This window comes from Amia ocellicauda, chromosome 11 (genome assembly GCF_036373705.1).
Source record: "Amia ocellicauda isolate fAmiCal2 chromosome 11, fAmiCal2.hap1, whole genome shotgun sequence".
Taxonomy (NCBI): domain Eukaryota; kingdom Metazoa; phylum Chordata; class Actinopteri; order Amiiformes; family Amiidae; genus Amia; species Amia ocellicauda.
This window is the reverse complement of record NC_089860.1, coordinates 32,862,244-32,890,229: the sequence shown is the minus strand read 5'-3', so window position 1 is coordinate 32,890,229 and position 27,986 is coordinate 32,862,244. Positions and strand designations below refer to the sequence as shown.

General features: G+C 43.8%; 1 protein-coding gene across 1 annotated transcript in view; it reads right to left on the bottom strand.

Annotated features, from left to right (window-relative positions):
• Window positions 1-20,976, bottom strand: part of LOC136763484 (mannosyl-oligosaccharide 1,2-alpha-mannosidase IA) — a 164,911-nt gene extending 143,935 nt beyond the window's left edge. Inside the window, exon 1 of the mRNA XM_066717530.1 lies at window positions 19,447-20,976. Coding sequence (XP_066573627.1) covers window positions 19,447-20,028 — 582 coding nt within the window. The 5' untranslated portion in view covers window positions 20,029-20,976. The remainder of the gene's footprint in view (window positions 1-19,446) is intronic.
• Between the last annotated feature and the right edge of the window lie 7,010 nt (window positions 20,977-27,986).

Genomic DNA, 27,986 nt, shown 5'->3' with positions numbered 1-27,986 from the left:
GATTGTCAGTTCAGCGAGATGGCCCAGATTGGGAGTCAATTACTCAAGCTGGCTTGAGTCGAGATGACAGAGACTTCAGAATCATTAGAATCATTTGAATCTTTGTCACATAGGAACACTTCTGTTATACATACACCGATCAGCCATAACATTATGACCACCTGCCTAATATTGTGTAGGTCCCCCTTTTGCCACGAAAACAGCCCTGACCCGTCGAGGCATGGACTCCACTAGACCTCTGAAGGTGTGCTGTGGTATCTGGCACCAAGACGTTAGCAGCAGATCCTTTAAGTTTAAGTTGTGAGGTGGGGCCTCCATGGATCGGACTTGTTTGTCCAGCACATCCCACAGATGCTCGATTGGATTGAGATCTGGGGAATTTGGAGGCCAAGTCAACACCTTGAACTCGTGATTCATCAGACCAGGCCACCTTCTTCCATTGCTCTGTGGTACAGTTCTGATGCTCACGTGCCCATTGTAGGCGCTTTCGGCAGTGGACAGGGGTCAGCATGGGCACCCTGACTGGTCTGTGGCTACGCAGCCCCAGACGCAACAAACTGCGATGCACTGTGTGTTCTGACACCTTTCTATCAGAACCAGCATTAACTTTTTCAGCAATTTGAGCTACAGTAGCTCATCTGTTGGATTGGACCACACGGGCCAGCCTTCGCTCCCCACGTGCATCAGTGAGCCTTGGCCGCCCATGACCCTGTCGCCGGTTCACCGCTTTTCCTTCCTTGGACCACTTTTGATAGGTACTGACCACTGCAGACCGGGAACACCCCACGAGAGCTGCAGTTTTGGAGATGCTCGGACCCAGTCGTCTACCCATCACAATTTGGCCCTTGTCAAAGTCGCTCAGATCCTAACGCTTGCCCATTTATCCTGCTTCTAACACATCAACTTTGAGGACAAAATGTTCACTTGCTGCTGTGATGCTCCCTTTCGTGCTTGGTGTTGTCCCATACACACATTATCTGCTAGTTTTAATACGACTGCATAAATCAACACCTCTCCCATTTGGTACCCCCCTGATGTAGAACAGCCAACTTGTTATTCCACCTGACTGCACAGTGCAGCCCCATGGAGGACCGCTGGGAGAGATAAGAACAGCACACATGTGTCCTTCAGTGGACCACCATTGACAAGCCAGCCTGCTTTATTTACAGTGCGCCAAATTGGATGACGAACACAGCGCTTTACTGATAACTCTCTCCACAGACAGCCTGCCAAGGACGCGGGCTTCCCCAGCCAACATGGCCCACCCCACGCTGGCACCACCCAGCCTATTATGCCTCACCACAGGGAGCTTCGCCGCTGGAGGGTGGTACAGCCTGGACCGGCACCAGGAACCTCCAGGTTGTAGGACAGTGCTAATCATAAACCAAGCTTTCCCAGCAAATCAACTGGAATTCTCCCACACACAAGATGTTGAATTGTAAAGCCGAGTTAATCTAATCCAGCGTGTCTTCCTTTCAAATCGCAGGTTGTTTCTCCGCTGTGATCTAGAGCCGAAGACCGGGGGGAAGAATTAAACTGGTCCAAGTATGTCTTCATTGATCGCTATTAACAAGTTAAAGAGACCAAGCAAACTTGCGTAAACTGTCCAAAAACCCGGCACCAGAAGGATTGGAAGATCTTCTGCCCTGCCAAGACTGTCTCCATCACCTGGTCCGACACCACCACGCGGTGCGCATCTCCACTGTTCAACCAAAACAATAGCCCCGTTGAAGCCAAGTGTCCATCTTATTTGCTGAAGAACAAACACTGTTCTCCCTCACATTTTGTTCCCTTCTTGGAGCGCTCGTTTGTGTGTGAGCGTCCCCCTCTCCAATAATTAGCCTGTCACTCATGTGTCTGGTCATTGTGCTTACTTGAAAACCCTGAGCAGTTGGGAGGCAACACCATTCTGTCCCTGGCACGGAGACGCAGACAATGGGTTTCTCTCAACCTGAGCGCGACGTGACAGGCGAGATTTCTGTCATCAGGCGGTTGGAACAAAAATCTCTTTCATTTCTACCACCAACCATGTCTGAGGGAGAAAACAAAACGCATTATTTTTCTCATCAGCAGTGTCTATTGTTTTGATTTTCCCTAATGTTATTTAAACACCCCCACACACACACACACACACAAACTAAAGACCAGAGTTTCATCAGAGAAGGAGCCCCCAGTAATGGATCTCAAAATTAGATACAGCATTTCTAACGTTACATGCAATAACTACATTAGCATATAATGACACAATAAATCAACTTTCGAAACAAATACCACAATCAAATGTTTCAAATTAGGGATCCATTATCTCTAAAGGGAAATATACAGTGCGCCGCCAGAGCCTCGCAGAGCATGCACTCTCTCTTGGGCTCGGCGGAAACATATGCTCTTTAAATTCATATTAATTTTCTGCTCTTCCATCGTATCAAACTTCATAAGCATCAAAAACGAGTGCCATTCCCTCCTCGCCTCAACAATCAAATAGGCCATCTTCTAATGCTCACGCAGACGGCCGGCGTACTTTCAATTTTCCTTTATTGTGCCATGAGTTAAATAAATCAGACGCACAAATGACTCTTAGTCCCTTTGCTTGTAAGTGTCCCTCTTAGACAACAGATTTTGGTCGGTCGGTTCCAAAGCCTCTGGACCACGTTTGAAAGGAGACTGTTGAGCTACTCTTCCATATTTTGGACCGAGTCTGTGTTGTTTTGCGACCATCCGGACACAGTAATCCAGCCCTGCGTGTCACACCCAAGATTTAAATACAAAGTGACAAGAAAAGCACTACATGCCGAAGCATTTCTAGGGAAGAGAAGCACAGACTTTGGAGGAGGAAACCCGACCCTGTCATTAAATAGCTTTATTTCATTGTGGACAGTAAACAGTCTGAAAGGCTGCTTTTATCCTCCGCCACATATAGGGAGTTAAAGATGGCCTCTGGGCTGGGCAACCTCCTGCTTTCACAACAGTGAGAGTTTTTTGTTTCTGCAGCTCATGAAAATGTTAATATATAAATAGTTGTAAGTAGTAGTAGTAAGATTATTATTATTATTATAATGATGGTTTTTGTAGCTGGTGTTTATAAGAGTTCTATTGCACTTCTTGAGAGCACAACTTCACATATTGAGCCAGAAAATGTAAGCTGTAGGAGGCTGAATATAATATGTGAAAACAGACAATCGAAAGATGTCCATTTAATTTGTGTAAGCATCTGTGGTAATGAATACGGGAGAGGCATGAACTGCGTACAAAGGTCTGGATGTGGATTGGGTTTCAGACATTATTATTAATTTCTTAGCAGACGCCCTGACCCAGGTCAACGTATCGTTCTCTTCTCTTCTCATGAATGAAACCCTAGCCCATGTGACCTCGTTTATTTTCACCCCTGTAGCGACAAAACATGGCCAGGGAGGAGCAGGGCACAAAGACCACAGATAACATTGATGTCATGCAGAACAAAAACATAAAAAAGTATGACTGTGACACCAGGGAACTATACTCTTGAGTCCTTCCTGACTTTGGTCACCTGAGCTTTTAAAACAACTCTTTAGTCTGGAATAGAGAAACTGCATCCATAAAGATAACAACTGAACAACTGCAAGGAAACAAGTGCAACGTGTGTGTGACATGGCAAAATAGGAGCTGTGGCTTTACACACAGTGCTGTTGGTGCGTGGAACAAACTACCTGCTCACGTTGTGCATATTGGATGTTGCAAACCGCAGCTTTCTAAGGCCAACGGTGCCATAAACCAGTCTACCTCATGTGTGAGATGAGAAGAATCACTTCCCCTCATTGATACCCTCCCAATGTGGGATTTTGGATTAATAGGGACAGGGGTGAGAAACAGTGCCCAGACTGTGTGTTTTGTTAATATGATTTCAGAAAAAGCCAAACGCAAAAAGGGGGGAAAAAAAGGTGACAGCCCATCAAGCTGGCGTCTGCGTGCTACCCAGTTTAAAAACGGCAAGGGGAGCTCTGAGATTAAATGAGAGCCGAGAGAGCCATCCAGAAAGTACCTGATGGTTGCCTTTGTCTCCCATTCTGGACTAAATAACCTCAATAGCTCCCAATGTCACTCGTCAGCCTCAAACAAAATTGCTTTATTGATCAAGACTTCAGTCGGTTTGTCCACTGAACGAATGTTATTTCAACAGAGAGGCTGCAACACCTTGAACGTCACTGGGAGACCGGCGGGTACTGCGAACGGAGCGGAAAATCATCCAGAGGGAGAGCCAAGAAAACAAGCAAACGAACCCAAAAAACAGAGACCTTTACGGGGTGAGAGTGAAGGGGAAGGAAGAGTCGGAGGTGAGGGGGATGTACAGTAAAAGTAATGTTCCCAACACTGCCGGAAACACTGACTCACTAAAAGCATAATTCATAGTGAGCTTGAAAAGATGCTATTCCTGCACAGGCCGGGTTTGTTTTGTTTCTTTTTTGTGGTTTTAGGTATCACAGCATAAGTGGAAAGCAGACCCACACTGAAAGCGCTTTATGCACCATTAAACACCATAATGCCAACCAAAGACGCTATTTCAAAGATCTTTCCAAAGGAGTAACAAAGGGCTCAGATCGTCCTTTCAGCTCAAGTCTTGCTGTACTGTGGACTATTATCTAGTTACATGAATACTGCTCTTATGCCTTTTTTGATATATTTCTTTTCAGTGAAACACACAAGAAAACAACAGCCCTCTACTTATATTTACAACCCCGGAGCTGAATCACAGCTTAATTGACAGCTTTCACACTCGAAAAACCAACACGAACCATTAAAGTGTATTAAAGATTATATTTTTTTTAAAAGCTGAGAAATAAAAACAAACCTAAATCAAAGTGTTTAGAGAACAGGTCTTGTGTGATGTAACCAGTTGCCTTAATTACCATTTGGAAACAATGTAAATATCATGCAAAATAAATGTATCTGTGTTGATGCCACATTGTTTGTTAGTAATACGAACGAATGGAAATCATGAGGAATGGCGCTCTAGTTTATCAGCAGAAGTAGCCGAAGAATAATTGCTCCAGTTTGCTGAGCAGCACTGTTTTTCTACATGAGAGGAGAGAATTGAACCAGGGGACCGGGTTTAAAGCACTGATACATTCAGCTTAACTCTCCTCCCTTACCTTTGTGTGTTTTGTTTATGCGTTTGCTCTTGTTTATTGCCGAATTGCCTCGGGGGCATTTCCCATCCTAAAACACGGCATAACAAATGCAGAATTTACTGTCACACTTGTTGAGTTACCTCCGGGGCACACTTACCAGCTCTGCAGGATATTTCAAAATTATACCATTCTTTCATATCCCTGACACCTTGCTTTTTTTCCCCTCCCTCTCTCTTTCTTGTCTCTTTATGTTTTTGAACGCTGACTTCCCTCTTCCCGCTGTTCATTCGAGGTGATGGGACGACACCGAATGCCCGTTCCATCAAAGGCGGTGCATTGTTGGATAACCCACACGAAAGCCGCCGGAAACACAAATTGACAGCGATAAACACCGTATAAATTGACAACAAGTAAGGGGGAAAGAAACAACCTCATCGGCCTGACATGTTGTGAAGATGTGCACCTTTCAAGCTAGATCGAGGTCAAGAGAACGAAAATTAAATCACTCGTGCCTTTGACAACTATAACCCACCCCCCCATTTCTTGTAATCTTATTTTTTTAGGTTTTCTTCCACGAGCAACGTTGTATTGTATTCTGTGTTGCTGTTTTACACATTACAATGTATCATTCTCTATGCAAAATTAGAAACACCTCCCCTTTTTTAAACAGTCCCTAGCTTCAGGTTATATTTCTGTCCACAGTCAACTTATCTTGGCAGAGAATTAACTTCTGGGAAAAAATAAATATTCTGAGCATAGGTCTTACTTTGAAAGTCACTCTTTTTGCTCAACTTGGCTTCAGGGTACGAATATTAAATATATAGGAGAGAGAAAGAGAGAGAAACTTTTCAGCGTAGGCGCTTTGGGATAAAAAACAAAACAGGAAGGCCAGTCAGCAAAGAAGAATGAGCCGAGTCTTGAACTCAATTCAGGCTGGAATTTCAGAATGTGCAGCGCAAGTCATAAATCTACAACATCTCAAATGATCTGTGTTTCCCGCCCCCCGCTCTTCAGCAGAAGGAAATCCAAAAAAGCCCAAAACAGAAGGTGATAGCTGCCGACACTGCATGTCAGTTCAGACAATATCTCTATGAACAGAGTCAGAGACAATGGAAACCCACAGTGGCATGCGAGCTCCTTCCTCCGCTCAGGTTTCCTGCTCTCACAGGGAACAATCGCACACCAGCAGATACACAGAGATCCACCCAGAGGGCATCTTAACTCGAATTCACCTCGGATCTGTGGCCGATGGTGACGTAGGCAGGCCTGTCGCCGGTCGTTTCATCAATACACCACCAGCGATTCACTGAAACATTTAAACAAAACATATGCCGTTACACTAATGCTCGAGATAGAAGAACGCTGATAAATCTGTAGCTGTGTTATCATGTTCTGTGTTCATGTTAACCGAAAAATATCAGATTACAGTGTTTTAGAAATCCAAAACAGAAACTACTTTCTTGCAAAACAAATAAACTCTGCTCTGCTGTCAGTACAAGTCAATAGTACGTCTGTTTTAATTCAGATTTTTAGTAATGAACTACCAACTCCTTAAGAACTTAAACACCTCTTGCTTGCCTGGCGTACCATGTGAAAAGTGTTTGTGCAAACTTCCAAGACCTCAAAGAACAAGGCATAGAAATTATGGTCCATTACTTCTTGGCAGTATAAAGAGGTTTGCACACAGAACTTTAAAAAGTCGGCCCATATTTTCCTCTTTGGAAGTCACTGTCAACAACAGGGAGAAATTAATCCAATATAGATGCATCTTGACATCCTTCCTCCCCTTAACCTTTGAACTTTTCACAGAAACTCCCTGAAAAAACAGATTGTGTGGAACACAATCACATGACTTCCTCTTTCCTTTTTCTCTGGAGTCAACAGATACAATTCTGAGCAAAACCTCGAAATTAGAGTTGGGCAGCCCGTTTCCACTTTAAACACGTTATCTATGTCCTACAGTTAAAAAAAAAAACTACAACAGAGAGTCAATCCCTGTTCATAGCCCGGCAACTGCCTTCCCAAAACAGCAATCTGATGTAATTTAGAAATCCATAAGATTACATCTTTCTTAAAGACACAGGACAGCATCACCTATTGTCCATTAACACCAGTCTGCGTGGATCTCAATAGTTTACTTATGCGTCAGTAACGGGGCAATGACATCTGTGAAAGCATAGGGAGCCCAAGAAAACAAAACACACATGAGTTCAAGCCCAAATTCTTTGTTAAATATATATTACATTCGTACGCCTGAAGGCAAGTAAAATAGTTCTATATGTTTAATACAAATTAATTCTTGGACTTCTCAAAAGATAGTCTTTAGTAATGTATTCCTTGGAAGGGAGGAATGGGCCGGGATATTTTAAACTGATGTTTCATAAAATTCAGCATAATTCTGGAGGGATTCATTATTTCATACAATTAGAGGCCAGTGTTCATGCAAATACGGGTCAGTGTACCCAGGTTCCTTCAGTGTACAGGTAGATAGGTGGGAACACAAAGAAGTTATACATTTATTTAATGGAAATGACACAGGAAGACATATGTTTCATTTTAATGGGGAAACGATGTCACAGAACTCTGGAAATGGAAAGAAAAAAAAACTAAAAACGTCTGGGGTCTACGACAGGGTTTTTCGGGTGGAAGAAGCAATGGAGACGGCACCTTTGGGACCCAGTGCCCACTCCTGTTAGAGCACAGCAAACGCACGTGTGTGTCAATGAACTGGAGCTCAGGGCCGTACTGCTCCTGCTGCCAATCTCACAAAGCCACAGCAAACACAAACCTTGCATGACCCGAAGGGAGATTAAAGACAGAACCAGTGTGACCTGATCAAACCTGGTCAGTGTCCATATGGTCTCCCTAATTATTAACTGGCTCAGATAACACAAGGGTGGGCTAAAACACTAATGGGAGGCTGGCAAACATCCCCATCCCCAGAAAGTTGGAGTCTCCAAATCCGTAGAAAAGTGCCCAAAAACAGGTCAGTGCCGTTCATTTATTCTCCTGGAGATTCACGTGCTGCCAAGTGAGACTGACCCGACTGTCCACCACCCAACTGAGCACATTCGCGGTGGACATGGACGTTCATAAGCAAGGGCACTGATGCCATGATGTTCATGCAACCAGGTCAAGGCAGGGCACGGCTCTTCCCGGCACAACGAGGGGGCGGTTCTCACAGTGACGAGGTTTACCGAGCTGTAACCTTTCCCTGCGGAGGAGAGCGCTCCAAGTCATGAGGGAAAGTGTGTCAAAAGCAATGTATCAAACTACACCTCCCCCCAAACACACTCCCACCAAAAAATGCATGTTTCTTGCACAGGATATAAACCCAAATCCTGTAGGATGTTGTGGGGTTGGTTGGGGGCAAGCATCCTTTCGAGGTCCTGTACGCATCCTGTAAGAGACTTGCCTTTCTGTCCTCGGTGAGAGGCACCCTGTGGGAGCCAGAAAGCCGTGTCCTCAAAATACTGCGCAGTATGTTTACATTGGGGTGGAGAAGCATTTGCCTTTGAGGGAAGAGTACAAGAGCACTCCCTCAAGGAGCACTCCCGACTTGAGGAACTAGGAGCTGGAAAGAAAGCCGAGATAAAATAAAATTCACAGCGGTAGCTAGAGGACGAGACCGAATGCGTTCTCCTCCTCAGACGGAATGAAGTGTTAATGAACCTGAAGCAAATTTAATTCCTACGTGCGGGAAAGATGACACAGCCAAATACCCTTCTGAGAGGAGACAAAAGATCGACAGCAAAACATACAGGGAGACATTCAGGGACATCTCTCATATCTGTAGAGCTTTTAGACCCCTGCCTAGCTTTTAAAGAGAGAAGTGTGCCCTCAAAATCAGAAACAGATCATGTTTATTATGATTATCATTATGAAATCTTATTGCAGGCTTTCACACAACCGAGTCTGCAGCATGAACGGCCAGGAGACGTCCTACGAGATGAATGATACGCGGAGCCACAATGCACAGCAAACAACATTAAAAGATTCAGGCACCTCTGTAGGTGGCAGGGATGTTCACATGACCCTCCCCGCCTTCTGGGACAGTCATGTCAAGCTAAATAAAGGCCCACATTCACGAGAGCAAACCAAAATCAGAATCAAAAAATAATAAAATAAAGAATGCACTACTTAATAGTTTTCATACCAGCAGCAGGGATTACTACAGAATAATTTAGGATCAAATCCCTGGGGGCGAATCTGTTTCTTTGTGCAACGACTTGTTCTGCTTTCCATCTGAAAACACGACAAAGAAAGAATGTGACATCTATTCTTTTTTATCTCCAAAGTTGTAATTCCGAGTTGTTTTTCTCCCCCCCTGTTTATTGAAGAAGTCATTTCCCCCCGAAGCGCTGATGGGTGACCTTTAATCTCATCTTGGCACGCGCCCAGAGAATCAAATATCATCATTAGGAACACAAAAGCACCGGGGTCATTAAAAGGCTATGGAGTGTTTGCAAAATCCCCTCCAGGGCTTGGTAAATACCAGGCGTTGCGCAAATACGTTTACATTGCAGAGTCCAGAGCAATCTTTTAATGCTGATTAACGGACATAATTTGAAGCAGCCTATTAAGAGTGTGCATTTAAAAGCCAATGCATTATAATCACACAGGCTTCCAGAAACAGAGCCCAGTGAAAACACAGGCCCCAAGTAAATGAAAACAAGAAATGCATCTGAAAGGTACTGTGCCCTGCTTTGGGATGAGTCGGGGGGCAGATGGGGAGGATTATTCAAACATGCATATTAACAGTTAACGGCACAAACCTCAAGAGTGGCATTAGGAAGGATCAAGGTTTGTGAAAATGTGCTGAAACAAGCACTAAAAAGCAGGGGGGAAATTGCGAAAGAGCCGGAGATACTGGCAGATCACCAAATTATCTTTTCTCCTAAAAAACGTGCACACTCCCTGTTTGCCGCAGTTCTCCATATCAGCACACATGCCGATCTCCAGCCAAACAAACCTCAGAGAAAAATAAATGAAAGTGACCGTAATGAATGTGTGACACCGGCCCATCCCCGAGGAGAATGGTTTCCAAGCCGGCCAGGAGTTATCAAAGCTCAATTTCGGCGCTGTGAAGTTTTTCCCTGTCCGACACTCTCCTCATTAAGGCCGCAATTCAATCACGTCCATTTGCCGTGGAAAGCCGGCTCTCGGCTAATTAGAAACCCGGAGTTCAGACAAAAGATAATGTATGAAGCACCCGACAGCTGAGAAGCCAAAAATAACACGGACCCTATCTGTGACGGATGAGGGGGCCGCGTGGGTTCCCTCACCTGCAGCCACAACAGAGCCAAGAGCGACCGTTTCCGAATTAACTTCCACAATCAGACCTGTTCCGTTACGGCCATGCTGCCAGTTACGGCGACTTTTTAGCCCCATAACTTAATCACCGGCGCTGGGAACGGCACCTTGTTTCTCTGAAACAGAAACAGAGCACTGTTTGAAATGGATGCATGAATAAGTGAGAGCTGAGTTAGGTGACGGTGGCAATACAAGACAGGGTGATAACTCTTCTGTTGTGGTTCTCCGGTATCGGCACAGATGACGTCATTAGCTCTTTTTATGTCACCCACCGGATGCCGGGCCAAGACCTCACCAAGCTGAATACGGAGTATCAGAAGCTTTAAAATGAATGAATAAAATCAGGCACAAAACATGGAATCACTCTTGAATCTGGCAGAGAGTAGTGCTAGATCTGAAATCCATGCACACACAATGCATTCCTCTGGTAATCGTACAACAAAGTCAAGGTCTGACCCAGACTCTGCCAAAAACATACAAAATCACAGGTGTTCTCTGTGACCGCATAGCAGCCTGCGGTTCCAACACGGTGCACCGTCACGCTGAGAGAGGAAGGTTAAAAAAAACAGCTGAAGACAGAGATAGCACCGCCCACTCCTCCTTCAACTAAACTAAAATGTGTTGCATGTTGCAAGTCTCAGGGGGAAAAACAAGTACACAGCAGTGGAGGGGAAAGGCAGGGTGAATTGAACTGGATTTATACAACACACACAATGCAGTTCATCTCTCTCTCTCTCTCTCTGTGCATCTCAGTGCTCTGACTTGTTTTTGCGGTTGAAAACAGGATGCCAAACGGCTCCCCACCCTGTCATTGCCTCAAGAAACTAAGAAACTGTCACTATGGCCCAGCGTCGCAGTGATAACCACTCAGATAACCATCTGAAACGCCACGCAGGAGGACATGGGGGTCTGCATCTCCTGCTGTCACCACCCGCTCCACCATACCGACACGCATGCTGTAGCCATGTCCCTTATAAAGCAGTCAACGTGCTTGGCAGAGGAGACCACAGTGTGTTGTGTGGCTTCATGTGTGTGTGTGTGTGTGTGTGTGTGTGTTGTGGTTTTGCAGTTTTACTCAGGTGCTAAGTTTCATTTTGATGAATCAGATTCTAACTCGGAGCAGGAGAGAGAGATGAGGCTTTTTGGACACGTCAGTTTCAACTGATCGTATTAATCGTATGGTGGGGGGTAGTTGTGTCCACAAGATGTGTGATGAACGGTGATCACAACAGTCACATCGCTGTGGCCCTCGATTCTACGTAAATAGAGGAATAAGTAACGCTTCAACAAGGATGCTGTGAACATATTTTTTGTACGTTTCTGTAGCAGTTTTGCACTTCACACTCCTCCTATGCAACCACAGATTCTCAGCTCAGAGGAAAGGGTGGAGCAATTTTAGAAACTGCAACAAGATGATGTAAATGAATTATCAATTTTTCTTGCATGAATTTTGCATCTGGCTATTCCAAGCACACCATTCAAAAAGTAATAAAACCATCCTCAGCACTCTACAGTACTTTGATTGAGTCGGTGCAGACCACCATTGTCAGATACCTGCCTTAGAAGCACACAACCGATATGTTTGTTTCCTTTTCAGCCAAACTAAATGAGCAAGAGAAATCCACTAGTTCTGCCCTGGGCTAAACTAAGGCCTTCACTTCACACTATGGTATGTTCTCTCTTTGATATAACATGCAATTAATTGACACTTTCTCCTGAGGAAAAGTGAGAGAAGAAGGCTTTAACTCAATACTTTACAGAAATACCTTTTTATTTGCTGTTCCTGTGCACCATTCATTCTGTAGTCTCTTTCAGAGCACGACCGATTCAATAAAATTCAACATGCTCCGATTTCATTTAAATAAAACCACGGCACATCTTTGGGGCTCTAATGAGCTCGCAGAGCCATTACTGGGATTTGATTAGCCTCTTAATTGTGATATTAACAAACAAATATATTCTCCCCAAGGTAGAAACGAGGCCCAGAGCCCTTTAAGCCCCAAGTTAATTACTGATTATTCGGGAGATGCTGACCTAAGTGAAACTGCAAACAAATGAGAGGAGAGAGGAGGACTGGGCCTGTGAAGACTGACTGTTTTTTCTCTTGTTAAAATAATGAGCTCATTTGTCATCCCCGTTTCCTAAAAGCAAGGAAAATAAAAGCAAAGATTTACAGCCCAACAGGACCCACTTTCCCTCGCGTTTCTACCCCCCCACCCTGAGTACAGCACACTCTGCAGGTATAAAGTGCTTCCAGAACGTTCTGAGCAAAGCGAGAAGCCCGTCAGAACTTCGACAAATCGTAAAAGAGAGGGATGTCCACGCCCCGCTTGGCATCGCCGCCCCTGCCGGAGTTGTTTTGCTCTTCCCCGAGATTTACTCTGCACATTGTTTCTAACCAATTAGCCAGGAATAAAGGCAGAGTATGGGCTTCGGTTCAGCTGCAGGGTAGAAGTAGGACATTTTTTTTATTCTTCCGTGCTTTCAAACATCGAGTATTGAGACACCAGCGAGACACGTCTCACCAGCAGCTCAACTACAGAGACGATGTGCGTCCGGCGCTCGGCAGCTGACAGACGGGAAGCTGTGCGTATGCTGATGCATGATACATACATGTAAAAGACATGCGTGAACACCCACTGCATAATCCTTCATCCTCACTCTGCCTTACACTTCCACCAAAAATAAAATCTCTGATCAGAGTGTGTATCTTTCATTACACTGAAATGAAATGTAAAACAATAATAGTTGTATTATAACCATTGTTTACTTTGCCTCTCAGGTCCCCTGCTTTGTTTTTTGGACACGTCGGCTTCATCTGAATATGAAATAACTTCCCTTCAGTGTTTAGAGCAGCAGCCGTCTTAAAGATAATTATACAGGGAACAAAATGCTGAACGGTGGCTAATTTAATGGATATGTCAGAGTTACCTCCATTACTTATCAGAGAATCTGCGAACCAGTTAGCGACAGATTGGGCAAATAAATGATGCTTAATATTGTCTACCTGCTTGGAAGAATAATAGACACAACAGAAAGAAAGTAACAACTTTAGAAATAACAGCGAAGACAAAGTGAACTCCCCCCTCAATGTAAATTAACAACTGAAAACATGTTGAGTCTGCAGTCTAGTTCTGAGGGAAAGGGGAATGATTTCGCCCCGACTCCTGGATTAACCTGTGCCCCCCGGCCCATCTGTTTGTTTTCACTCCCTCAAACTCTTCCCTGAATCTGTGCTGTTTTCCATCCCTTCCCCCCACCACCCCGAAACAATGACTGACACACATTCCACCATGAGGGCTGTGTTTATCTGAGGCAATGGGACGGGAGTGGAATTATGTTCCTATCTACCAAACGGCTCGGCCACAGCGAGCGGTGTTAAAAGCTCAGAGTGAGAGACTCTCCTCCTGCCTGTTTTAGTCTCTCCTTGCCTGGGACACGAGGTCAACGTTTTTAAGGTCACTTTATTAGTGTGGATCATGATTACTTTGGAACACATTAGTGCACAATTGAGGCATTCTGGGAAAATTCAGCATGGGGGAGGACGAAAACGGGAAATAAAATGTTCTTTTCTGCGTCGACTGCCTATGGGAGATGGTGCAAACCTGTGGGTTAATAAACTTTGGGGAATCTGGTTAAAACGCAACTCCTACACTAGGAAATGTCCTCAGTACAAACACACACACACACACACAAGGGAAGAAAAATCAACAGACGTGCTGAAACGACGTCTCCGGCACAAGGCTGGGAACCCCACAACAACGCCACCAACCCTCAGTACTGTGTCTTATCCAAACAAGACTAATTTCACTTTAACAACTTTGTTTTCATAAGGAACCTCAAAGGTTGTGGGAACTTTCCAAGCAGATGTTCTGATCATTTTAGTCATTTGTCAGGATTTAGTGGCATAACTTGTATGGGAAGCAGTAAAGAACATTCAATGAAACTGCTTAATAAATAAACAGTGCTCAATACTGTGTTGTTGTGCTTCCACTGCCATTTGAAAACAGCTACCAGAGTGTGGTCCATTTTGTAAATGGACAGGGTCAGCAAAATCTTATCTTGCCTTTAAATCTAAAACAAAACAATACCATTTCACAAAGCATGAGCCACAGAACCAGCCAAGCATATCCCATTAAAGCATCTTGTAACCAAACCTCTTAAATGTAATCAGATTCAATCCATCAAAACCTTCACTTTGCATATCTGCCACTGACTCAGCCTGAAGATTCACACTCAGATACAAAATATACCCAGATTTAAAACCACTGTTATAGTCTCAGTGTGTAAATGAACAAGAATTAGATATACAGCTGCTTTGCTAGCTATTACATAACAAGAAATGGATTTCCAATTACCATGTGAAAGAGACAGAAAAAGGACTGGAAATATTCCATATCAGGTCTGAATCCAGCTGTGTTCTGTGTAGTGATAACAGATGTCTTAGTCCTGTAATTATTTTAATCAGCCGATCAGTTTGCATCTGGTACTGGGCTGTCACAAAAGAGGGGATCCAGACAGAAAACAACTTTGTTAACTGGACTCGTAGATGTGTGTGTACATCTACAGGACTACTGATTTAAAAGTCCTGGTGTAAACAATCGCGTCGAACGTGGTGTTTCTGTGCAGTGGGGAGAACATATGAACACACTGTACAGGGATGCCTAAAAACAAAAGCCAGGCTTCCCCACAGACACATGTGAATGATTCTGTGAAGATTGAAGGGTGGGGGATCAATAAGGAGTAATAAAAAATATTCTCCAAGTTTGCGAAATTCAATAGTTTCTTCTCTCAGCGCTGCAGAAATCACTGTTGCACAGCAATTGTATCTGTGAAAGTGCTGCTTGGTTCCAAGGCCGCTATGTAAAACACAGACGACTGCAATATCTTATTTTCCCAAGTTTCCGACACATTCCTTGAGCTGAATCAACTTTTACACTATTCCCCACCCAGTGATTACAGTGAGTCACCATAACATTACAGTGATGTTCATTGCTGAAGCAGGGGGAAGAAAAGAAAGTATAGCATCCACCGCATTGCACAACCAGCTCTGAGCCCTGACTTCAGTCCTATAGAACATCTCTGGGATGAGCCAGAATGGCAAATAAGTAAGAGACAACAGAGACCGATGTGTCTAGCAGTACTACAATAGAAACTGCCACACAGGGAGCATGGCACAGTATTCTTCCGACCACCGATCAAAAGGACAGCAGCCGACAATAAAACCGAGGACTTGTTCCATATGAACTGCGCTGCTGTAATCTTTGTTTTGACGCATGTCTGTTGCCCCAGAACACCGGGCGAGAAAACGCACTTCATGTTGCTATGCATTTGTGCACTATTTTTACCGAAAGCACACAGCAAGGGGGGAAATGTATAGGACGCCTTGCTAAGAAGCCCTTTGAAACACACAGTGTGATGTTCAAAGACGCAGGGAGGGAGGTGATGTGTTCTACTTAAGAAGAGAATGAAAAAAGGTGACACTTCAGGATCGCTCAACTATCATTCCCGTTGCCGTATGAATATTCTCCTTGTAACCGTTATAATGCATCAAGGCCTTTAGATACAGTAAGAAGAGAATATCGCTGCTCGTTGCCTAGTGTCTGCTTAGGAACGAGGAGAACACACACATCACATGCGATAGGTCAGAAGACTGCTTTTTACATGGGCACTTACAGTGGCTAGTCCTCACCCTCCCCTGTGATATACAGAAGAGAGCCTTCACTATAAAAGCAAATCAGTCTCTCTGGACTGGCACCATCGCAGAGCTGGTCCCAGCATGGCACCAGAATAACTAAGCAATAAATTAATGAACCATGCCCTAAGAGTAATAAAGAAAGGAAACTGGTCACAGGCAGAGAAAGAACGCCTCTCAAAAGGAAATGTCATGGGGGTATGGATGCTGGCCATACATCATTAACAAACGGGGGGAAATCAGAGCCAAGGCAGAACAGAGGTAACGGCTCCTCACTGCACAGCTTTGAAGAGAGTCTGAATCTGCCATTTTCACAGGAGGATTTTTACCAGGGTTCTGCCCAATTTGCCACATCTAGTTTTCACTGCACAACACTCACTGGGTCCTACAACTTCCCTCACAATGATCAAGCCGATGTACAATTCGGTCTAATGCAGATTTCACATCATTTCAGGCTAAACGGAGAAATGGCCTGTGATTGCGGCATTACGATCATTTATTGTTCATTCTTCCCTCTTTTTTTGTGTCCTAACCGCAGCAAACGACTCTGACACATCATTGTACGGCACTAAATGAGAAGTGCAGTTAAAATCATCCTTCCTCATCCCAGCTCAATATCGTTAAAACATCCTCCAAGTTAAATTGCTGCTGTTTGCTCTCGGCATACGCCGCCTGTGAAAGCTGCAATTTGGAGGATCTAACTTTATAAAAACCACAGACCGTGATCCATCATCTTTACACAACCCTGCCAATCCACATGTTTAAATAGTCTTTAATTACGGAGTACTCTCCGCCAGAGAAGATTTTAGTTTACAGTTACAGATTAGAGTTTACAACTTTCATTTAAAACGTTGTTACTCTTAATTCAATAAATAGTGTTCGTTAAACAATACTTATGTATCAATTATATATTTTCAAAGTTTGGTGAACAGGGAATCAGTCTAGAGAATCAAAAGGTCTAGGATAGGCGATCAAAAGTTTACAAAACCCTGTTTTCTTCTCTAGAGCGTAAACCAAGTGAAATCCATATTACACAAGCTTTGTCACGTGCTTATTTGGTGTTTTCTTAGAATTACAATGTTTCTTGCTCTGGCTACTTTCTGGGCGGTACTTCCTGCAAATGAAGAAGTGTGACAGCTAATACTTAGAACAATCGTAGCAAAGTGTAAATCAGGAAGCAGTGTGTGACAATAATGCCTCATTGCTCAGCCACTATAGCCGGGGAAAAGAAAGTCCATAGAAAGTCGCTTTGAAAACAGAAGGCTTCAGTTCCTGATTAATTAGGTCTCTTCTTCTTACCACTATAGATGAGTTCTTGTGCAAAAACCTTGAAGTCTCAGAGAGAGTTCACTTGCGTGTGTTTAATGCGTCGGGAAGGACAGCTCCCGAGCCTTCCACACACGGGTAAAGGAAGAGGACAGTAAGTGTTGCTGGCCGTGAGACTGATACGACACAGAGGAGGTGGACTTGCGTTCAGAGTCCTACAGAGAGGGGGATAATTGATACTGACAGGAGGAAACCAGTTTTCTACACCCTTTACCTCGCCAACGGTGGAAGGGAAATCGTTTGTGACAATGGAGGACACAGTGCCTGCATATTCCTTAATAAAGGCGTACGTGTCACCAATAAACGACACGGTCACACAACCCCGCCCCGGCTGCCCTCAGCTGCTCCTCATATTTGACTAAAGAAACGGGTGATTTCAGAACATTCAGAAAAGGGGTTTAATTATGTTTCTTGTTTTATTGAAGGAGTCCAGTTGCAATGTTATCTTCTGTTTGTATGACTATTTTAGTCACTTTACCAGCTCTGACTTCAATTCCATGTTACACTTCTGTGTGGATGCTATGTTTCCACTTATTAAATAGCATTTTATCAACTCCCAAAATGTGTTGGCTGTATATTTAGTTTTTATCTCCCAAGAAACAGAAAGCCTTCAGCGAACGAAACTGGGTATAAAAAAGTGACCAGGTGTCATCCGCGTGAGAATGCTGTATAATCTTTGGTGCGGTTTTCTCTTTATAGGCTAAAGTGGAAAAAGTATTTCAAGGCATTCGTTTCCCTTCGGCTGTGTGTTCCTTCTTAAGGGTTCAGTAACATTTACAAAATGCTCTCTCTGTTGTTGATGTTGGTTCAGTGGATACTGGCTAGTGTAAGTGGGATAATGCATTCTCTTTAATGTATGACAGCAACTAAAGTTTACACCGAGAATACTGTAAAGTTGTATTTTCTCTCTCTGTGTGCAATCTCGTTATTAGTAAAACTGTATTCATAATGTTATGTTCTCAGCGTTAAGCAACATATGGTAAAGGAAAGATGTGTTCTGATGTAAGGTAACAAAAAACTGCCTATAGTCGGTGACTTAAGTCTGGAAGAGGTGCACGACCTTGTGCTATATATATATATTTGTAAAATAAAACTGTTTCCGTTCTCACCCTGATAACTTACACTACAGGACGAGATCAGTGTCCTCAGTGTAACCACAGTGACTTACAGACACCTGGCTCTAACAATGATGTTTTCCTGATGTTTCTGAAATGTGTTTGAGAGAAAAGCTGAAAGCCAACTAAGACATAAAATACATGTACTGTTTGCAGCATCACTCACACAGCAGGCTTCATAGACTGCATTTACATAATCAATTACCACCTCAGACGCTCATATTGAGCCGTTTTTAGATGTTCATCCAGAAGTCTGTTGTCTGTATGTGTTCAAATTCATGTTGATAGAAAAAATACTTAAACTTTTCCCCATCAATAACTCCAGACATCAGATGTAGCCTACTGTAAAGGACCAATAATTTGAATTTAGATACCTAATTCAGACATTTTAAAGCAGCTATAAATATATTTAAAGATAACATAATACGTGTGGAGGCTAATGCATGTGATCAGCATCAGAACTCAGTGGAAGTTCATGGTGCATTCATAAGAACATAAGAACATAACAATGTGTCCAGTCGAGAGGAGGCCATTCAGCCCATCGTGCTCGTTTGGTGTCCATTAATAACTAAGTGATCCAAGGATCCTATCCAGTCTGTTTTTGAATGTTGCCAAATGTTCATCATCTACCACATTGTTGGGGAACTCTGTGTGAAGTAGTCTTCATGTCTTATTCCTGTGGGATTCATACCGTAATGAATCAATTAATCAATTAAGAATGTGTGTCCACTGTTGTAAAGTTATGTAACATTATAATTTAGTTGAGCTCATCTCTCTTCCTCATGGTGTACATGGGGTTATACAGAAGAGTGCAGGATAGTGTCCTGACTGTTTTGGGTGTCTGATTTAAACATCATCCCGCTGTATCTCAGGTAAATGGGTGTCATAACGTTACCTCTCTGACTTTGTCCCTCTGCTGCTGTGTCTGGACATCGCTCGGCTTGCCTCTATCCGTCCCCAGGGGCGGTTTCAGGAGACATCCCTTAAACTTCTCGTAATCAAAGGGGGAAGCGGGCTGGCTGCCCTTGGAGGACACGGTCCCCTTCTCCTGGCCGCGCCGCTGCGCTCTGGTGGTCGCCAGCCCGGGCTTGACCGCCGATGCCTTGGGCTGCGCCTGGTTCCAGTCCTCCGGCTTCTCCGCAGCTTTCGCATCCTTGGTGGCATAGGATTTGCGGCCAGGCGCTTTCATTTTGGCGGTCGTCTCCCCCTTGGCTGGGGTGATTCCCCGCACATGGTCGTGGTCCTTGTCGCCCTTGTTGCCCGGCTCCCCCTCATCATTCTCCGGCTCCACGGTCAGCGGCTGGCTCTCCGACCGGGGGAGGAAGATCCGCTTCAAGCGCACCGAGTCCGGCAGGAAGAACAGGGCCCCGAAGCACAGAGTTACCAGCCCGGATAAAAAGAGCAAAAACACGAATTTCTGAGAGAGTCTGAGTCCCATCCCAGAGGCTGACACCCCGGGTAACTTTCGGAAAAACATGTTTGGATGCTGTTGCTTTTCGTGCGGTGTGTGTTGATCTCACCCCCTTTGCCTTGATCTCTGCCTTGTTGCGTTTAGTAAAAGTTAATGGCAGGCATGCAAATCACGGTGATATAACACAAACTGTGTATTGATGTGTGTATACACCAGTGCTTCTCGTTACTTTGCTTTCAAATCCAACCCACTGGATGGCAATAGTTGCTTTACAGATGCTGCAACGCTAATTCTGTCATAATCTCACACAACTTTCCATCGACGTTGTGTTTGCTGTGAAGATAACCCACTTATTCAAAGCGTGAGGGTATGCTACCTATAGAGATGGCAAAAGTCATGCATGTTGCCTTCAAACCACTGCCGAGTGATGCCTGAATGAACCCGTCATGCAGTGTGAGTTCAGGCTGGTAATAAGTTGGCTGTCCAACGTTACAAGAAACCGAAATGCAATCACTTTGGTTTCTGTTTCTGCCTCTCTCGCAGCGGACTGCATGAACTTTCCTCGGCTACTTATTATTACGAGGTGTGAATATAGGATTATTAGAAGCATAAAATCATGCAATCAAAAAAAGCATCTTCTGCTGTGTTCGCTCAGGTCCCCGGCTCTGATCTGACGGTACAGGGATGCAGAACTTGTCCTCTCTGTCCAGACCATGCTATGTAGTATCCAAGAAGCGCAGCAGCCGGTTACAAAATCTGTCTGCATGTATCCAAGTTGTGCAGTGTGGGAGCGAGCCGCCGTCCAGGGCTTCCCCGTCCTCAGAGCCCAACTCCGGCTGCTGTGGCAAGAAGCACCGCCGCACGGCAGAGCACCGTCAAACAGCGAGGCGGCACGGATCCGTCATGCCCGCATTGCAAACCTATCAAAAGACACTGTTTCTTTTCCCTCTGTATGCTCGCTCATCAAGGCTGCGAGAAAAAAAAAAATGGGTGCAACGTACGCTGGTGTCGCCCTCGGTGGGCTGGACTGCGGGCTGACGGATCTGTGCGAGAGCTAATCACAGCCTGCCGAGACAACCTCCTGGGCGGCCGAGTCGGAGGCAGAAAGACAGAGAGGGATACAGGTCTCTCGCCCAGCAAACAGCGCCAGATGTGCATGCATGTGTACCGGTGCATGCGTGGCGCTGCACATGGTATTATGCATGTAAAACCCGTGCATTCGTCGCCTTGCATGTATGATGGAGGATGCTTTGGTGCTAACTCGACAGGTCGCATGACGATTTGGAGGGAAACACTTGCCGCATAGAGTCCAGGGCATGATCGCTCCAGCTGCCTGCCTTCCACTGAACGGAGTCGCGAAGATGTGTTTTCATAGGAGATAACGACATCGTTTTAAGAAAATAGATCTAATGAGTTTGTGCAAGAGAGTGCCTTGCTTTAGCCAGGTATAAAATATAAATGTGTGCATCTGGGTTGGCAACTGCAACACGGGCAGGGAGACAAGTTTGATCCAGATGTTGATTTATATATGTTGTGTCGAAACCAGCTGGAGCCATTGCTTCATTATTTATCGTTACATCAGTACTTCAGCCACCATGTTTTACTGGGAATTTAAGTTTTCTATCATTACTAATATGAGACAAAGGGTCTTTGTTTTATTTTTAGGAAATTAGCTACTTTTCACAACTCACTTTGGTTGTAGGTTGAAGTCCTTTTAAACTTTCCATAAAGTGGATTTTTGTGTCTTAAAATCAGCAATATGGTTAGAATAGTAGAGAATAATAACTTACAGTTATACACAACAATAAAAACCATTAAGAAGGATAATAATAACAAGTTACAATGAAAACAATAAAGAATAAAACAAATTAAAACCATTGTTAAATAATACATGATAACAGCCTGCTATCCAAATGTTTCCCCTGATCCTACTCCTCTGGTAGTGTCAGTAGTATAAAACGATTCATATGATTGCATTTCCGTGTGTCAGCGCCACATAAATAATTCAAGGTCATTAATTAGTTAAAATGACTTACATTTTTTATGAAAATACAACATATGGTCAAAGCTCAAAGTGCCTTTTCGAGTTTTCTCCTGTCCAATTGACTGGCTACTTCACCGTGATGTCAATATTAATAATCCTCTTGCTCATGAAATCACACATGGAGTTCATTCAGTCACTTTACAGACAAACTGAGGGTTGTGTGTTGGATTTATGAAGCTCAGGCAAGTCGCACATTATGCAAAAACATGGTTTCCCTTTTCGTTGCTGTGAAACCCCTGTGGCACAGGACTTTTTCAACGGTTAGTGGTTTGCACAATGACATAAGCACCCTAAAACATGTGTTCTGTGGCTGTCACTTCACAAGTGCAGCGAGACATTTGAGGAGGTGGGCGGTTATGAAGGACATCTGTGGCAACGGGGTATTGCCAGTGTTGACGAGATATTCCGGTCAGGGCCCACATATCAAGCAACATGATAAAGCTGGGAGTGTCAGTAACAAAATGGTGGCTTTAGAAGAACGGTGGGGAGAACATTTCACGGCCTGTCGTACGATCCTGATCTCTATACCAATATGACAGAGATGGTGAGATGCTCGAAAGGTAAGTAAGAAGAGACCACACAAAAAAACACATCTCACTGCCACCGAAACTGTGCTGCAGGAAAAACAAAACCGTATTTCTTGAGCAACTATCAAAAGGCAGTGAAAGGCATTACTACTATGACTGCAGCATTCAATGTGGCCAAGAGTGGGTCTACATCCTATTACACACACTAACAGCAGATCTTTTGGCCCCGTACTTATTTTAGCCATAGCCAAGGGGCGTGTAAAGAGTTTTGTCCGTAAGCTCCTGTCCTCGGCTGACTATTTGAGGACTCCAATGATTGGGCCACAAAATAAATGAATGAATAACTCAGTCTCATAATTAGAGAGCAATCTATTTAACCCAATCAATAATTATATGATTTCAAGCTTCAATATATTTAATTATCAGATGTAAACCTAAAATGTCTTAAAGAGACTATCAATTGCAAGTCTTGTTTTTGCTAGTGAGTTTTTCCATTTATACACATATATTTAACGTTGCAGGAGAACAGATTCTTCATGCATTCCCTGGCTGCAGATTTGCCAAAGCCATCCCACTCTGTGGTGACTCGGGTGTGCTGGCGCCGCTCCGTTGCAGAGGAGCATCATTCTCACACGGCTTATCCGACATAGCAGCAATCACAACAACAGTAAGCACAGGAAATGGGGTAGCGATGCAATGTGACAAGTGTTTCACTAAAGTGCTACGATTACCATGCAGATATGTCCACACGTATGCTTGTGTCCTGTGCCTTTGAATCAACAGCAATGTAGTTTCCCCCTAAACCCCATCTTCCGTGTCACCCTTTTTAAGCTGGCTGGTGTGGCAGCAGTGCAGAGCCGTGTTTAGCCTCCTCTCCCATTAATGGGGGTTTGTATGCATCACTTGAGTGAGTCGGCCTTTGAACCCCAGAGATTACCGCCAGAAGGAGAGGCTTTGTTTATAGTGATTGTGTACGGACCTGTGAAAGGGCTCTCGGTGGATCCTCTCCCTGTGGAGCTGCCCATAGGGGCCAGAGGAGACAGAGGTACACTGCAGACAGAGTCAACCCAGCATTTACAAGACTGGTTCACGAAGCTTTGAGCCTATAATAAGAGTATTACTGCTGGAGCTCTACACCATATACTTATAGTCCATGCTGAGTTTCCACACACAGCCAAGCCACAATATTCTATTTTGCTTTGTTCCTTATTATGCCTCAAAAACCTCAAACATCTGTAAACAAGCGAGGCTGAGGAACACTGAACTACGAAGAAGTTTAGGAGCAACGTGTTGGAAGAGTCCTTTACAATGAGCAGAGATCAATTAACAGGCATTTTGATTATGGGTCAAAGAGTGTCGGACTACAAGATGATTTCGGCCTCTTAGTGTTCAGCTACTGCGTCACCTTTGTAACGTCTGCGAAAAGAGAGAATAAATCACCCTGCACTCGTGAAAGGTGTCTCGCTGCACTGTTCATCTCGCTATCTCTTAATCTGATCATTTGGAAATGGCCATTCCATGCACAATCCCTTTACACCCTCTGGAGGAAGAAATAAATATTATTTTAAGACATTAGGAAAACAGTTCACGGCAAGAAACAGAATCAAAAATATGCTGCAGTGAAACTAACTTCCCATCTTCACTTTCTATTTTAGACATTAACCCCTTAAATTAGTGCATCCGATAATCTGACCAAAGCACTGCAAGATCTCTTTATGGATCAGCTATAGAAATAAACTGCATATGTTGTATAAAGTATCTGGTGCAGGAATAAGGGATCACCCTTGTGCCTTGAAATATAATTTGTGTGTGGAACATCACTGCATGAAATGTGTTTTCAACATACAAAGTTTACACATATTACCATTTCACTAATGGTTTATTTTAGTGCTTAAGGTCTACATTTATTTTTATTTTTGTTAACCTACCTGCAAAATGTTAGTTTTTAATGTGTAACCATTGTGAAGTGCGCATATTGTATGTGTTCTGCAACAATTGCACGAACTGCAGCAGAATGAGAGTGTGCGTCTCTTTATATTATTTATATTATATTATTTATATTATGGATACACCATGCTCTCTTAATCTATTGCAGTTTACATCTATGTTTATAACTGGTGTAAACTGTGTTACCATCAGTTCAATGTGGTTTACTGTATGTTCACATATGTTATAAACACAACCTTTCATGCAGTTAATCAACATCTGGATTGACCGTACGTACCGGCTCTCTGTAAAAATCTGAAAATGACAAAGACAACAGATTCCATTCCCTGCAAAGTATCAGACTGAAACAAACATGGTGCCATGCCGAGACGCAGAAGTGTGTCAGGAAGATGGACTGTCAGCGTGTTAAAAGTTCATTCAGTTGCGTTTCTAAGGAAAATACTAAGCTAATACGATAATGTCATTGCTCAGTCTGACCTCATTACTATATTGTACTGTATTACTAGTGGTGAGTGCTGAGCATCACTCAGATCGTCAAAATGCAAAGGTCATAAAGCCAACTGACCAAATTCATAACGGAGGAAAAAGTGCAATATCTTCAAAACACAAAGGAGAAAAGAAAATGGTGTTGTGTAGCAGAGGCTGCACAACTGTCACAATAGACGTGTTTAATGGGGGAACTAAGTGGGCCCAGCAGGGCGATTCTCTCTCCGGTGTCGCGCTGGAACTTTTCAAAGCCGAGAGAGAGCAGGAGCTCAGGGTGTTGTGGAGGGAGAAGGAGATGGATGGTCTCAATTAATACTGCAGTGGAAATTAGCCAACAGCACGAGTCCTCTCCGGAAAGCCGGGGCAGAATCGAGCAGGCGGAGGAGAGGGGCCGGGAGACGCCAACATTTTCTCTCACCGACGAGCCAGCTGTCCCTCCAGGAACGATTCTGGACATTTTAGTGGGACAGGGTGAGCGATGCGCACATTTTGTCTGACTGCAGGTGCTGTCCTACACTTCCATTAACATCTGGGGGAGGATTACATTGTCCGCAGCGCTAAGTGTGTTATAATTCAGCATCGGCACACACCGCCCCAGGATCCGGAGTGTATTGCTCGTCCGGATTGAATCGGCTGTATCCCTGTATTTGAACGACTATTAAATCACCAACAGCACCAATAAAGGGGTTTAGAGTATTGGATCGCTATAATGAAATACAAAATAACGGTTTGCACTTGTTAATGGGAACTACTTTGTCACCGTAACCCCCAACCACATGACACCAGAGCCAGGAGGCGGTGTTTAACCAAACTACACTGTTCTGTGACTTTATCTACTGTGACTAGTTCAGATTAAACAATGAGCCTCTAGTTGGATACACTGAGGTAAAGGAATATTTACAGTTATGAGCATTAAAGCTGATCTGTTAAACCGACTCTGATGTTCAACTACTGATAGACGAGAATCAAAAATCAACCTTAAATCAGACCGACACCCAATGAGTGACAACCGATATTCAGACAATCTTCTCCTCAGTGTCCCACAGCCAGAGCTTGTCGGATTTCACTGGCAGCTTCGTCTTTCAGCGCATTATCAATTGGCCACAGTAGTTTCTGAAGCTGTCGTGCCTTCCTACACATAAAGTTTCTGGTCTATGTTTATACTTCAAAGCCAATTTTGCTGTAACATTTTTCAAGCGGCGAATGCTTTCCTTCTGAGCCTTGTTCTGCTTGAAAGTGTGAAGAAATCTGTGCCTACGTCAACTTTGAGGTTCGAACTGCTTAAGTCTGAAAGATGTTCCTCAGGAAAAGTGCTGTTCTGTCAGTTCATCAGAAGGTTTGTCAGCTGACCCGACTGGCATTGAGCAGGGAGAGTCTCCCGAGAGTTACGTTTCCACAGGACGACTCCTCCCCCGGAGAGGTTTGAAGACATGTTAAATACCCCGACGTCTCCAACTCCCCGAGAGGTGGGGATCTCAGAGCAGCCTGCATAATCATCGCTATTTTTGCTTCTTTTCAAAAGCAGCAGGTATGTATTATTTTTGGCAAGCATGGAAAAAGTTGTTTGTCATTTTTGTCATCCCTCAGGTACTGTTCATTAGGTCCGTGAGTTCAGGAATATAATTGCACTAGTCCGAGATGGAAATTGAAAAGAAAATAATAAAGTGTGTGTGGGGGGGTGGGTGGATGGGGTAGGAGATCTTAGATTTTTGCATTTTGCATCGCTTTCACCTGCATTGGAAGTGGTGTAGTTAGACTAGGTACATCTCCCACATCTGCACTGAAATAGGTACATTAACATTTAAATAAAGTGTCGGGTCATCAGATTAATTTATGATAGCAATTTGAAGTGCTGGGGATGAGTGGCTAGACTACGCCTGATACAGTACTTGCTGATGACTGTCGAAAAGCCCTGATTGTGCCCGGTAACTGGGGCAGATTGCTCAAGGGTGAATTCACCTCTGAAGATTAATGTTCACACGACACACTCAAAGTTTTGCCCTGGTTGGGTGATAATATGGAACTCAAGAAACGACAAGAGACCAAACACTGAGGCCGTTAGGGAGCTTTGTTATATTTCTAATACTTTTAAATACCTTTAAAAATTAAAGCACCACCACAACGTTTCTCTCTGTCCAAAACAGCCCACAGATATCTGCGCTCGAACCACTTATGTGCAGACGTTGAGCTCCGAACCAATTACGAGAAAATATGCTTTTTGTTTGTTTATTTCAAGCACTCAACGTGTTACTCACTCAGCCTAGTCATGCTGAAATAATAAGTAAGGCTGATTGGCCAAACTCACGGTACAATTTCGTTTTCTGTCACAAATGTCTTTCTTTTCATTCCAAATGCCAGAGTTCCCCTGGGTGTCTTACTTGATCTCCATAATCCATTAATTGCTTTGGTTTAACACCCTCCTAAGGGGTTGCTGGTCCCCTTCCTTCATTATTGTCTTTTCTATTTAAAACACAGTATTATACAAATTAATATTGCTATCTAAATTCAGCATGCCATAAGGAAACAACGCTAAACAGGATCAACTCTGGAGAAGTGAATACAATCCACTACCTTGAAGTAACATTTATGTAACAGTCTTGTTCTTGCCTAAAGTGCCTATTAATTCCCCATTAGCAACAAAATTACTCTGGGCACAACTAAGATAAGACGAACCCGAGGCGGCCAACACTTTGCAAACCTGAAACCCACAGTCCAGCAGTTTCCAGAATTTTCTTGTCTTTTTCTTGATCCAGGAGGCAGAAAAACGGTGTGGATGAGCTTATTTTACAAGATATTTAGATAAGCAAGTTTGTGCAACTGATCCTAGACTGTTGCGTTTCTTCCACACGAGTGGATCATGTCAGGCTGTACGTATCGCTCAGCTGCGCAGTTCAAACACTAAGTGGACAGTCTGGGACATCTCTGAATCATTAGTCACTTTAGTCCCTGTAAAAGCATTAAACTAAACAAATAATTAGTTTAGCCAAGTAATTAAAAACACTTGCAGTATCCCCCAGCCA